Consider the following 13,789-nt stretch of genomic DNA (forward strand, 5'->3'; position numbering starts at 1 on the left):
GAAGTGGCTGCGGTCAGCTTGCAGCGCTGCATTTTAACCCCTCGCGCCACCAGGGAGGCCCCTCCACCCTTTTAAATCCGCAAAATCTTTTTCGCATAAGTGGAATAAGGCGAAACAAAAGAGAATGGAGAGGATAGACATGAGGCAGGAAGAACACGAAAGGACTGGGTGGGCGGGGTGGACACTATGTCACCATCAACTCGAAGATCCAAAAGGGGCAGTAACTGCCCAATCATTTGTCTGCCCACACCCGGAGCGGGAGCGGCGGCAGACGGGGTCAGTGCGCTGGAGCGCGGTGCTGACCGCTGAGCCAGGGCTGCAGACAAAGGCGGAGGGAGCCAAGCTGGTGCTTCCGGCTATGCTTCGGGGCTGGGAGAGTGGCAGAGTTACCTCGGGCACCTGCAGGATTTGTGTGAAGCAGCTTTCGGGCTCCTTGTCTGGGAAGCTGCTCAGCAGGACCTGGTAGCGGGTGGGTTCCTCCCAGAGGGTGAAGCTCACCCGCAGCTGCCGGGCCTCTCCAGTCTCCACGGCGATGTCGGGATCCCACAGGCTGCCTGCCCAGGGCACGGGCGCAGGGCGGGTTGGGGAGAGGACACGTGTGCATGTGAGCGCCAGCGCCCACGCGGGCTCTGAGCCGAGGTCCCAGGCCACCAGCGCGGTTACCTGAGTTCACACACGGCGTGGTTATCTTCATCCGGGGGTCCCTGCAGCCTGGCAACCCAGAATAGAGCGAACTGTGAAGTCTTTGCCTTAGAAAGCTTGCGCCTCTGTCTCCTGACACCTGACTCCTGAGAACCTTCTCCTTTTTGGGAGATTGTTCAAACAAGGCTCCTTCAGAGTCAGCCCCAGGCCGGGACTGTGGCCACTGGCCAGAGGTTCCAGAGAATTATGGGCTGACCTGAGGGGGTCTCCTTCCCCCTCTCTCAGGGAACCTTCCGGATTCAAGGTTGCTTTGGGCAGCCAAGGAGTCCTCGCCTGCTCAGGCCCCTGTGGGCCGCCTGCAACTTCCTCCCCAGTGTCTCTGCCTGTATACAGGGGGGAAGCGCTTAGTTCTTCAGGGCTGTGTTTCTCGAACTTCTGAGTACATCATCAGTCATTCACTCTGGAGCCAGTGGGTCGGGGTGGGTTCTGAAAGCTTGCATTTTTTTCTTAAAAAAGATTTTTATTTATTTATGCACATAAGAACTGGGGGGGCAGGCCAGAGATGCAGGGGTGAGAGGATTCACCAGAGACAGAGTGGGGAGCAGAACAGGTGGGATCTACTAAAATACACTGCTGAGGGGAGCAGTGGTGGGTCAGGAGAGGTCTGCTGCGCTGTGTGGGTCAGCTCTCTGGCTGGGGATCGAACTCATGCTGCGGTGACAGCAGACAGCTTCACGGTGCTGTGTTCTAACCTGTTGCCTCATGAGGAAGGGTCCTGAACACTTTCATTTCTAACAATATCCCAGGTAACTGGATGAGGACTCAGGCCCCTGAGAACCACCTGCCTCCATATTTAACTTCTTGATCCCCCCCACTATCCGTCCTTGAATTGCTTGGACTCTGGTCTAAGGAGACACATGACAGACACACATTGTCTGGGGACTGACCAAGCACTCATTTGACTAATGTTTCCGGTATGTTCCAGGTCCTGTGCTAAGCACTGGAAACACAGCAGAGAACAGACAAAGTCCCCACCTTCCCGAGAGTACATTCCAGTAGGAGAGACCCGTGAAGACAAAAGCCAGCATAATGCAATCTCACAATTACATCATGACCACGTAATGTCCCGGAGTGGCGTTATTTTAAGCAGGATAGCAGGCTGTATACGTGTGCATGCATAGAGGTGGGGGACTCCAGAGAGGAAGAAGGCCCGCACCACCCTTGACAAGGACTTCTGGACTCCCACTACGTGCAGGGTGTCGGGAGCTTCTGAAGACTGCGTGAATGGGTGTGAAGCGCAGACCCGGTACTCAAGGTGGGGCTGGGCTCTGAGGGGCTGGCTTCCAACACGGGTCATGAAGGTTGTGCCTGCGGTTGTGGGGGCAGACAGGAGGTGCGCACACGTCAAACGGTGCTTTAGAAGATAACCGGGTGGTCCCCGAAGGCAGGACAGTGAGCGGCAGAGGAAGCGACGTTGCCGTGGGGGATGGCGCAGGGAGGGGGTGTGAGAACAGGTGGTGAGGGGGGCCCTGGCCAGGAGGGCGCTCTTACCAGGCACGAGGAAGCTCCGGGACACATGGTTTGGGTCCCCGCCAGGGGCAGGCTGGGGTAGGTGGTGGACGGTCACCTCATACTGCTGGCCAGGTTCCACCACAAAGTGGCTGAAGTTAAAATGCCACTAAAGAGAAGGGAGGGAGGGGTTTGCAGAGGTCACACACGGATCTCTCACCCATCGGGGTGCAAAGAGCCCTCCCCTGCCAGCCCCCAAAAGACCAGTCAACAATACGAAAGCCACAATCAGAGCCAAAGCCAAGGCTGGAGGCACTGGCATCTTGGTTTCTCATTTCCTCCCATCTTTTCTGCCTATTTTATAAAACCTAGGTCCGGCCTCGTGAATGGCGAGCCGTACCACAAGCGTGGGGGTCTGGGGAGCCAGACCAGGCCTCCACTGCCCAGCTCAGGGTAATGCCGCAGGGTGCCAGTCAGAGTACGCGGGGTCACCACGAGCGCTGGCGGACGAGGCGAAAGACTATCATTAAATGCAACTCTTCCTCCTTAAAAGTGAGCTCAGGAGATCTCGCTCTTTTTTTTTTTTAAAGATTTATTTATTTGTGCATACAGAACTGGGGTACAGGCCAGAGGTGCAGGGCAGTGAGAGGCTTCACCAGAGACAGAGTGGGGAGCAGAACAGGCAGACCGATGAAGTACACTGCTGAGGGGAGCAGGGGGTGGGTCAGGAGAGGTCTGCTGGACCATGTGGTCACCTCCGGGGTGGAGATTGAACTCGTGCTGCAGTGGCTGTGATGGCTTCATAGTGCTGAAGCTTTAACCTGCTGCGCCACCAGGGCCCCTCCAGGACCTCAGGAATTCTGGAGTGCACAAGTGCAGAGGGTGGCTGAGGAGACCCCACTCACCCTGGGCCTGCAGACGCCCCTGCTGCCAAAATAACAGCATCTGTGCAGATGACACTTGGCCTCCGACACCCATTCTAGTCTCCCCCGCAGAGGAAGGGGGGTCCCTTGCTCCTGAGTGGCTCCAGGCACCAGGTCCTCCCCATTCATGGAGCAGCCAGTGTAACCGGCCTAATTAAACCATTACCTTTGCGCCTTGGGTTCACGGGGAATCTTACCAGCAGTTTTCGGGCCTCCCCGGTGGCACATGGGGTCAAAGCACAGCACTGTGAAGCTGTCTGCAGCCACTGCAGCACAGTTTGATCCCCGCTCAGGGAGGTGACCCCCATGGCACAGCAGACCTCTCCTGACCCGCCCGCTGATCCCCTCAGCAGTGTGTTTCAGTCCATCTGCCTCTCCTGCTCCCCACTCTGTCTCTGGAGCATCCTCTCAATCTCCCATAACTCTGGCCTGTATCCAGTTCTTGTGTGCATAAACAAATACATCTTTAAAAAAAATGAGCAGGTTTCAAAGTGCAGCCTGCATCAGAAGCACAGGGTCAGCCTGTAAACACCAGCCACCCACAGCTTCAGATTCAGGGGGTCTAGCATGGACCCTCTGGGGACATGCTGGTGTTGCAGGTCCCAGGGCCGCACCTTGAGAACAAGGGCTCTGGCAGTCATCTTCCCATGCATCTTCCTCCGGAAGGAACAGCTCCGCAGGGTTGGAAGAAAGAGCACGGTGGGCATATCAGGGAAGCTCACCAAAGTATGTTCCTCCCGCCACGATCCTCAGAGGAACACACTCATCTGGAGCTGATGCTTACCCGCTGACCAAACCGATGCTCCAGTTTGGACAGAAACTTGAACTTGACACATAAGAGCTCGTTGGTGTCCTGCTGCAGGATAGACACCTCTGCACCCCTCAGGAACAGGATGCTGGCTGGAGGACGGAGGGAGGAGAGGAGCAGACAGATACAGATCAAGACAAGCTGCTGGCATGTCCCTCCCCGGGTCACGCTTGCTTAGTCTTAGATGAAAATCTGACCCAGTCCTCCCCTTCCTGGACTTCGCGCTAGCGCCTGAGGTGGCCTGCTGCCTTGCAGACGCATCCAGAGCAGGGACACTTTATACTGGCCCAGCAGCAAGGGCTTTGCAAATTTGTGGCAAAGGCGCTGGCAGTGGGGTGTGGGTCACAGGCGGCCAGGCCCAATGGTCACGGGGAGTTGGGACCCTCAAAGAGAACTTCCCCCAGGCCCCATCCACAAATCCAGAGGTGGCTCTTGTTCACCCCATTTTTTTCCTTGTTCTGTGATACAACTCTATCTCTGAAGCGGTTTGGGAGATGTTGGCTTAGGGGCCAGCTCTGAAAGGAAAAGCCAGTGCATTGCCTTTTTTTTTTCTGGTATGGGAGTACAAATAGACTTAGGCCTTCATGTTTGAGCATAACTCTGGGAGCCCAGCTCAGGCTGCTGGGAGAGCCGATGGCTCTCCTGAGGTTCTCCTGGAGGGGGTCCAGCCAATGCACCCACTCACCATCTGTCTTCAGGGTCCAGTTGATGTGAACCACAGGGAGGAGGTCTCCATGCTGGGTGTGAATAAAATGCAGCTGGGTCTGGACGTCCTTGGGGGACGAAGGGGTCAGATTTTGAGGGCGGATCCAGCTGTCATCCAGGCAGGTACCTGGAGGCCAGGAAAAGCAGCAATCAGAAGCTCCCATGGTCTGCAAGACACTGAAGAAGCTGTGGGCACTGCAGCCTGGCCCAGCAGTGGGTCGAGGACCTGGACCCTGAATAGGCAGGGGCTCACGACCTCGGCCGGAATCCCAGCTTCACTGGTCTGCTCCCTCTTTTTCAGTGCTTGTCTGGGGTCTAAAGAGCATTTTAGGAGACAAAACAAAACACACACTGTGTTTTTGAGAGGCAGTCAAATGTGCCCCTTGGAAACGGGGCACAGGAGACAGAGGGCAGTGATGACAGTCACTTTGTTTTTGTAGGCCAGGGGTCCCCTTGAGCTTAAATATACGCCTCTTTCTCGACTTAAAACACAAAGCAAAATGTGCACACCGCTGTGTCTCACTGCAGTGACAAGCTCTGGCAAATCAAGTGACCCATGAGGCAGGACCCCAGAGCAGACTTCAAGGTCAAAGGCAATGTTAGCCCTTCCTTCCTGCGTGGGGCAGAAGTTGTCTCCAAAGGAAGTGCAGGTGCACACCCCCATGTGGCCCCACCCTCCCTGCAGCATGGAACCCCAGTCCGAACCAGAAGCAGACTGGCAGCGCTTCTCTCGGAGATCAGCACGAGGTGAGCACTTTATCAGCAAAGCAACAAGAACAGAAAAAGAGGACTTACTATTCTCGATGGTGCAGTTCAGCCCCTGGAAGGAAGGAGGAGGCAATCACAGCTGGGAAAGGACTGAGTTCACCAGTCAGGCCCCGGCACCGTCTGCTGGCTCATTCTCAAGAATGAAATAAACACAGGCTCCCTTTCTCACTTTGGGGACTATTCTTGGGTGGGGTTGGGGGGGGGTCTTCTCTCACTTTTCTCATCTTGCCTAACTGAGGATGACCTGGATGAGGAGTGACACAGTGGAGGGCAAAATAGACCTGGATTATCTTGTGAGTGTTATGAGATGGAGCTTCCCGCCCTTCAAAGACATTGAGAGGTTCTCTCGGGCACGACGGTGAAAATCTCTAAGTCTAAATAAATCTCTAAATCTCTCCAGACTCCCCCCACCCCTTTAGTCTGGATAACAAGGCAGCCCTGGGGGAGTGGAAATACAGTCCCTGTTACAGAAAACTCACTCAGGCCTTACAAGCTCCCTGGGTGATTTATAGAGAGAATCTCACTCATCCTCATGACATACTTGGGTAATCTCCTTACTCCTATTTTACAGATGAGGAAATGGAAGCACAAATATTACATTGTTGTGGAGAATTCAATGATACAAATGTAAATAAAAATCTTAGGGAAGAGAGTGGAGGTGATGGGCATGTAAAGAGACTTTCACTTTTAACACATCCAGATTATACACAAGATGGTAAAGAATGAGAATGGATTCATGTTCATGTATTAACTATACAACTAAATGAAGTAATACAACACTTGGGCTCTCTTAAATGTCTCACTGGGAGCCCTAAGAGCATCAATGTGAGGAATTGTGTTCACTGTAGAGCCTGCTAATATGTATCCAGTTCCAGAATGTTATGGTTGCTCTTTAATTTCTGGGGCCACTTCTTTGAGGTTGGCATAGATAGGTGCTCCATTAATAGAAGCCAATATTACATTATATGTACTCAGATTTGACAGGAGGTTAAGGGTAAGGGCCCAGGTGGAACTCAGACTCAACTGTCTCTAGTTGTCAGATCAAGAAGACATGGCATATATACACAATGGAATATTACTCAGTGATCAAAAAGATAAGCGCATGCCGTTCACAGCAACATGGATGGAGCTTGAAGGGACTGTGCTCAGGGAAATAAGTCAGAAGGAAAAAGAAAAATACCGGATGGGTTAATTTATGGGAGGAATATATGGGGATCAAGGGAAAAAATAACAACAACAACAAAACAAAAATAAACAGAGAACTATAAGCCAGAGACATTTTGCAGGGGAGAGGGAAGAAGAGGTCAAAACAAGGGCGGGAAGAGCAGAAGGGACTTTGCTGATGGTGCTTGGTGAATTGGTGGTGGGAACTCAATAGGGACTACGCCTGAGAAAGGAAAGCAAACCTTATAAGGAAAAAAAAAAAAAAAGGGATAGGGCCCTCCCTCCTGGTGGCGCAATGGGTTGAAGGCAGCACTGGGAAGCTATCAGCAGCCGCTTTGGCGCGAGTTTGATCCCCGGCCAGGTGGGTGACCCACATGGTGCAGCAGACCCTCCTGTCTGCCCTCCGCTCCCCTCAGCAGTGTATCTCAGTCAATCTGCTTGTTCTGCTCCCCACTCTGTCTCCTTCTCTCCCTACTCACATCTCTGGTCTGCACCCCAGTTCCTTGTGCATAAATAAATAAATCTCAAAAAATAGAATAATAAAAAAATAAAGTTTATATGGGCTGTAAAATCATTTTAAAAAAGGCCTCCAGTTGTCATACCTGGAAAGATGGAATCAGCACATCCCGGGGTCTGGGGCTAGGGGAGGACCAGAGGGAGAGAGGGCAGAAAGTCGGAGGTTGAAGCTGGCCAGAATGCAATTTTGAGGACGATGGAGCGGCTTGGTAATTGTGTGTGACAGGACAGTGTGGCCGGCAGCTGCATCGTCTCCAGCAGCAGAGGCGTCACCAGGGCTCGGGCAGGGTAATGTCCTTAAGCTCGCCCCGCGATCAGTGCCCTGTGAGCTGCTCACACAGCGACCTCTCTAGACATCAGTGCGTAAGCTCTTGGGTCTAGGCCTTCCGTCTCCCGTCCCGCTCCTGGTGCTGAGGCCTCACAGCTCTGCCAGGTGTGCCAAGTGTTCACAACTAAACCCACCCAGCTGTGTCTGTCCCCTACACACGTGTCACTTCCGGTCCTGAAAGGGCAGGAGCTTAATTCCCAGGAACTGCACATTTTTCCTCCTACTTAACACCTCTAGGACTGGAACATGGTGTCCTTGAGGTGGGGGGAGGGCACTCCTCCAGAAAGGGCAAACAGACACCTGTTGGGGTAACTCCCTGTTGGCACTGGTAGGTACTCAAAGCCATTGCAAGATGATGCAAGAAGATGCAACCAGGTGATCAATATGACTTAGGTGCCATCTCCTAATTCCTGCGGTTGATGGAACTAGCTTGGCATTTAGTATTGCTGCTGGTCTAGGTTTTTGATAATCATCATACAGAAGAATTTTCTTTCTAAGGCCTCTAGGAGTTAAGTCTCAGCACTATCACCACTAAGGCCTGAGGTTGACCCCTGGCCAGGGAGGTGACCCACATGGCGCAGCAGACCCCTCCTGTCTCACCTGCTGCTCCCCTCAGCAGTGCACTTCAGTAGATCTGCCTGCTCCCCACTCTGTCTCTGGCGAGTCCTCTCATCTCCCCACACCTCTAGCCTGTACCCCAGTTCTTTAAAAAAATAAGAGGAAGTATAAAGAGGAATGGAGGAATAGAAATTTGAGCATGGTAGTAGGAGATGAGAGGGAAGAGGAGGGCTGGCAGGTGTCAGGTCTTACCGGTCTCAGGTGCCCTGGGATAGCATGGTGCAGGGGCTGAAAGGGGGAGGGGGTGAGCAGCCTACAGGTGGACAGCTGAGCCCGGCTGAGGGAGAAGCTGGGGCTCCCGGCTGGTGGATGCTATTCGGTGTTACGCAGCCTCCAGAGGGAAGCCTAGCCTGACAGGAGCAGTGGGCAGAGGGGACGAGGGCTTGGGCTCGTGACCACGGAGTTCGTTAACCTTGTGGGTTCTGTGACGCAGGGTGACCCCACCCTGCCTGCCCAAATGCGGTGCCAGGCAAGCTTAACTCTAAAACCGGTGCTGCTGAAAACAGCCTCTAGCAACTAGAAGATAAGGGTCACACCAAACAGGTTGCCTACCACAAGTCAAAACCACAAGAGCACAGAGGAGAAAGAGTGGGTAACATAAGACATATCCTGGCTAGAAAACAGTGTGCTCACACTCACGCCGCCTTTGCGGCCGGCTCCAGCGTTCTGGCAGTCTCCACAGAGCCGGGAAAGCCTGGCAGGCAGGGGAAGGCCAAGCGGAAGTCTGGACGGGGAAGTGCAACTACCGTACAGTTTCTCCACTATTGATTTCTGCTGGCAACTGGGTCACCCAGGGTTTGAGCTGCTAAACCAAGCAGGCAGCCACAGTGCTATGCCTGGAGTCAGTCGGTCATTGCTTTGCAGCCATGTTCTGAGCAATTGCTTCCCACTCCTTCAAACACTCAGTCTCTCCTTCCGTCTTCATTCCGTGGATCTATTGAGCCCAGCAACCGGAGCTTACAGCACCGGGCACAGAGCGGGGCAGGACTGCAGGCGGCAGGCGCTTCTCTGGCCTAGAGTCAGCGAGAATGACTCCAGTGGGTCTCTGGGGAGACATTCAGTCTGGAGAGTGCTACAGGTTCGCCGTGGAGGGCTCTCCCCTTTTCACTGTGGGAACCTACAGGCAGCCTCCATGCACAAGCCTGCAGATCCTGAATGGTGAAGGCAGGATAGGAAGCCAGGGCCTGCAGGTGTCCTGCACTTGCTAAAATGCCAGTGAAGGGAGGGAAATTTGAGGGTGTGGCTTCTGTTAAAGGAACAAGTCAATGAAGCAGGGAAGCTGCTGGTCCATGGGGCTGAGGCGTCCACAGACAAGGGAGAAGGAAGCTTGTGGGAAAGCAGGCCAGGGCAGACCCGCCAGCTCCCCGGAGCCACACACGCCCCCGCCCTGATTTCTCCGCTCTTTCCCACTGGGAAACTGAAGTCAAAAACTTTCAGGCCAGCTTCCCCGCCACAGTGGCACTCTGCCTTCCTTTTAGATTCTTTTCTCACTTTCCTGCCAGACACTCCACTCTAGACACACATCGCTGCTGCCCTGCAAGGCCTCAGCCCTTAGGCCCCCTGGAATGCTCCGCCCACCTCTGTCTTTGAGGTTCTCACAAGCTTTCTGGGCACTTCCCCCACCCTCCAGCCCCCTACATGATTTAAGCCTCTGGACACCAGGGTCTCAGGAGTTTAACCTCTAGGGTTTCAGCTCCTACCAACAGCCCCTGGTATTCTGTAGACAGCTGGATACGGCTATCAGAAAAATGAGCAGCGTCTTCTCATGGGAAGCTACTTCCAGGCCAAGTTTGCAGGAAGGCTGTGAGCACGTGTCCCCAGGGGGAATCTGGGCATTTCCCAACACCACTCACAGAAGAAAACAATTCTGCTAGTCACTCACCCTCCACCCTCTTTTGGTAAATCTGTCACAAAACTCGATAGAAACAGCTCTCTGCTTAGGTAGTCCCATACCCTCTGACTCAGATGCTGAACAGTATTCTTTAGGTGTGTGTGTGGGGGGGTGGCCGTGGTGTGTGTGTGTCAGAGGAAGCCAGAGAATCTGGGAAGGAGGAGGGGAGCTTGCAAGGGAGGTCCTTTTTGCTGTTCCTTCCTTTCTCCCCTCCGAGATAGCCCTCCACAGGCCAGAGGGGACGGTTGGGAGTGTCACTTCCTGTGGGCACAGCTCGGTAGGACTCCACCGGACTCTTAACAAAACAGCGGTTATCCCTGTCCCAGAGGGTTGGTGGGGGAGTGTGTGTGTGTGTGTGGGGGGGGGGTAGGGGGGGCTGAGGTTTTGCTTCTGCCCAGGCTTTGACCCCACACCCACCCCGGTGTCACTGAGCTGCTGGACAGTACGCAACTGTCCCTGGGGAATTAATTATAGGCCGCACACTGCTCCAGCCCCTCGGTCTGCAGGCGGCCCCCACCCAGGAGCACAGCTGCTCAACAACCTCGGGGGCGGCTGGAGGCAGAAGGGGGTGGCGGGGACGGGGGCTGATAGCCGGCTCCCCAATTTCTCACAAATGCCCTCCAGCCAGGCTGCTGTGAATGGTTGCGGGGATGGGGGGTGGGTCCTTTCAGGGGAAGTTTCTGGGGTCTAGATCAGCCTCCAGAGCTCCGGCCGCGGTCGAGGCTCTTCCGAAGTCTCCTACCCTACACCCCAGGTTTCCAAGGAGCGCTGCCCCGCCTCCGTCCAGGCCGCCCGCCCGTTCAGGTTGTGCAACACGCTCCCCGCGATCTTTTCCGCCGACTCCCTCTTCCCGGGGCTCACAACGCAGCTCCCAGCGCTCCGGGAGTCCTGCCCAGAGCGCCGGCTCTTCACGCCCAAGCCTCGGACTCTCTGAGGCCCCCAACTTGCCCGGTGCGGGACCTCTGATCCCCGGGGATCCGCTCCCGCTCCCGCCCCCGGCCCAGCCCGGGTCCCCGCGGCGTCCTCGGGGCGCCCGCGGCAACCCAGGCACGTCGGGGTCTCACCGGCTGGGAGCATTCGGGCGTCGGGTGGTCCAAGAGCCACAGGGAGGCGCGGACCGCGGTCAGCTCCCGGAGCAGCACCAGCAGCAGGACGAGCCGGGACCCGGGGGAGGCTGGCGGCCCGCGGCACGGAGCCCCCATGGTCTGGCGCCTCCCAGGACGGTCGCGGCGGGGGTCTGGGGGCGCAGCGGGGGAACGCCCCGGGGCTTTCCCTGGCTGACAGTCCCCAGTCCGACTCCTTCGCCGGCTTCCGGCTTCCAGCCGAGCCCCGGGAGGCGGGCCAGAGGGGCGGGCTTTGCCTGGGACGCGGCCTCGCTCGGGGCCTCCTCCCGGGGCGTCCCAGGTGCGCGCCGCACCCCGCGCTGCCCGCGCCCGGCGCCCGGACTCTGACCCCGCCCGCGCGAGGCCCAGGGCTGAGCTGTCAGCTGGCAAGTGTCATCCCTCCCCGACGGCCAACCCCTGCCACTTGGTGTTATTCCTTTTGCTCCCAGACGCCCCTGTTCCAACTTTTCTTTTTCGCGTCACACCTCAGACTGGAGTCCGTTTTCTGGGCTCGGTCTCTTTTCAGCCAGTCCCCACTTTTCACTCCGTGTGGTTCTCTCTTCCCTCTTCCCTCCCCCCAACCCTCCCTCCTCCCCCCCAATTTCACACCCCCCCCCTTTGCTTTCCCCAGTTTATCTTTCTTTCTTGAACTAGGACATTGGGGCTCCGTTGCATGTCTGTGTTGGGGTGAGAAAGTGGGAGCAGCTGTTTCCTACATGTCTGGAGACTGAAATCCTGGGGGGCAGTCACGTGATCGTGTACCATTCGGTTTCCCCACAGCCGGCAAGGCTGCCGCATTTCCCAAGAGACCTGGGAAAGTCCACGCTGCTGTCATGAAGGAGCCGCAGCGGATTCATCTTCCGTTCTGGCTGCTCATCCTTGGAACACGTGCTGACGGCCACGCGGCTTTTTCCTCTCCTGGGTCCTGCCACTCGCAAACCCCCCCTGTTTCACCCTACACGCTCCTGACACATGCCTTTGAAAACGGCACTTTTTTTTTTTAATATTTCATTTATTTTGCATACAGAACTGGGGCCCAGGGGCTGTGCAAGGCTTCACCAGAGACAGAGTGGGGAGCAGAACAGGCAGATCGAGGAAGTACACTGCTGAGGGGAGCAACGGGCGGGCCAGGAGAGGTCTGCCGCGCCATGTGGTCACCTCCGGGGCAGGCGGGGATCGAACTCATGGGGAAGTGGCTTTAGCTTCTTACTGCTTTAACCCCCTGCGCCACCAGGGAGGACTCCAGTCTTTTTTTTTTTCTTTAAGATTTATCTATTTATACATACAGAACTGGGGTACAGGCAAGAGGTTCAGGGGGGGGTGAGAGGATTCATCAAAGACAGAACAGGCAGATCAGCAAAGTACACTGCTTGAGGGGAGCAGTAGGTACCTCAGGAGAGGTCTGCCGCGCCATGTGGTCACCTCCAGGGCAGGTATCCAACTCATACTGAAATGGCTTTAGCTTCTTACTGCTGTGCTTTAACCCCATGTGCCACCAGGGAGGGGCCTGAAAATGGCACTTTTAATCCTCTTCATCCTAGACCGCCGTCTGCCTTTCCTGGATCCCTGTCCCAATGCCTCTGCCTGACCTTAGACTCCTGCGGAAGTCTAGACAAGCTTCACTTTGGCTGCTGTTTCCTGCCCACCTCGAGAGGAGCTCCCAGATCCCGGCGCGGGTTCCCTGGTGGTCCAGGCACCACGGTCCTGTCCTCACCGCTGGCAGATCTCTGGCGCAACTCTGTGAACTCCGGTTGCCTTTAGGACACTGCTAAATCGAAGGTCTGAAACTCAGTGGCCCTCAAAGATTTTTGCTTATTTCTAAAAGAATTTGGAAAACTGGGCCCTCCCTGGTGCTCAGCAGGTCAAAGCACAGTACTACGAAGCTAGCTGCAGGTGCTTCAGCATGAGTTTGATCCCCAGCCAGCCCCCACCCGGCAGGGAGCTGACCCACATGGCACAGCAGACGTCTCCTACCTCACCGCTGCTCCCCTCAGCAGTGTGTTTTGGTCAGTCTGCCTGTTTTGGCCCCCACTCTGTCTCTGGTGAATCCTCTCACCACCCCTGCAACTTCCTTTGGCCTGTACCCCAGTTCTGTATGCATAAATAAATCTTAAAAAATAAAAAGAATTTGGAAAACTCATACAGTTTAAAAATGCCATCTATTATTTTTCATCACAAATTCAAGCAGATATGGGAGGATATAAGCATGAGTAAGATTTGACACTACACATGGGTAGCATCTAAGATGGCACCCCACTAATACAGCTCCTGATAGTCACATCCTTTTGCAAGAGAATGGGGTTCAAGGAATTAAGTAACATGGTTATATTAAAACTAGTGCACCTCTTGAGTGTGGGCTGGGCCCTGTGACTCATTTGCAACAATAGGCTATGAATAGAATAAGCCAGAAGTGATGGGATGTCACTTGTAAGGGTAGGCTCCCCAAATTCCTTCACTCTGTTCAACCTCCAGCTGGGCTCCTGTGAGGTGCCAGGAGGCGCGTCCTAACTGAGCAGGAACTGAGAAGGACCTCTCGCCAGCACCAGTAAGAAATCAGGCATCTCCTTACATAATTACAAGTGTTAGCACATAGTTGATGGAAAACATGGAAAATAATGCATGTTTTAATAAGTAATTGTTAAATTCACCTCTTCATGGAGATGAATTATTTTGTTTCTCCTTTTAGCTTCTGTATCTGGGGACAAATATGTTTAGCTATAGAATGAGATTGCACTCAGGATTTTAAACTATTTCAGCGGTGGCCTTAAGAAACCTGTTGACACAAAGAATTAAGGCATCAGTTTCATCACCGCA

The 13,789-nt window shown here is 54.8% G+C and overlaps 1 protein-coding gene across 1 annotated transcript in view; it reads right to left on the reverse strand.

The window, feature by feature from the left end:
• IL17RA (interleukin 17 receptor A) overlaps positions 1-11,173 on the reverse strand; it is a 19,895-nt gene extending 8,722 nt beyond the window's left edge. Inside the window, exons 1-7 of the mRNA XM_012732596.1 lie at positions 10,937-11,173; positions 5,383-5,407; positions 4,568-4,714; positions 3,859-3,974; positions 2,194-2,320; positions 664-711; positions 391-554 (exon numbers count right to left, since the gene is read on the reverse strand). Coding sequence (XP_012588050.1) covers positions 391-554; positions 664-711; positions 2,194-2,320; positions 3,859-3,974; positions 4,568-4,714; positions 5,383-5,407; positions 10,937-11,074 — 765 coding nt within the window. The 5' untranslated portion in view covers positions 11,075-11,173. The remainder of the gene's footprint in view (positions 1-390; positions 555-663; positions 712-2,193; positions 2,321-3,858; positions 3,975-4,567; positions 4,715-5,382; positions 5,408-10,936) is intronic.
• Between the last annotated feature and the right edge of the window lie 2,616 nt (positions 11,174-13,789).

The sequence above is a fragment of the Condylura cristata genome, unplaced genomic scaffold (assembly GCF_000260355.1).
Source record: "Condylura cristata isolate star-nosed mole 26May11 unplaced genomic scaffold, ConCri1.0 scaffold00034, whole genome shotgun sequence".
NCBI lineage: Eukaryota > Metazoa > Chordata > Mammalia > Eulipotyphla > Talpidae > Condylura > Condylura cristata.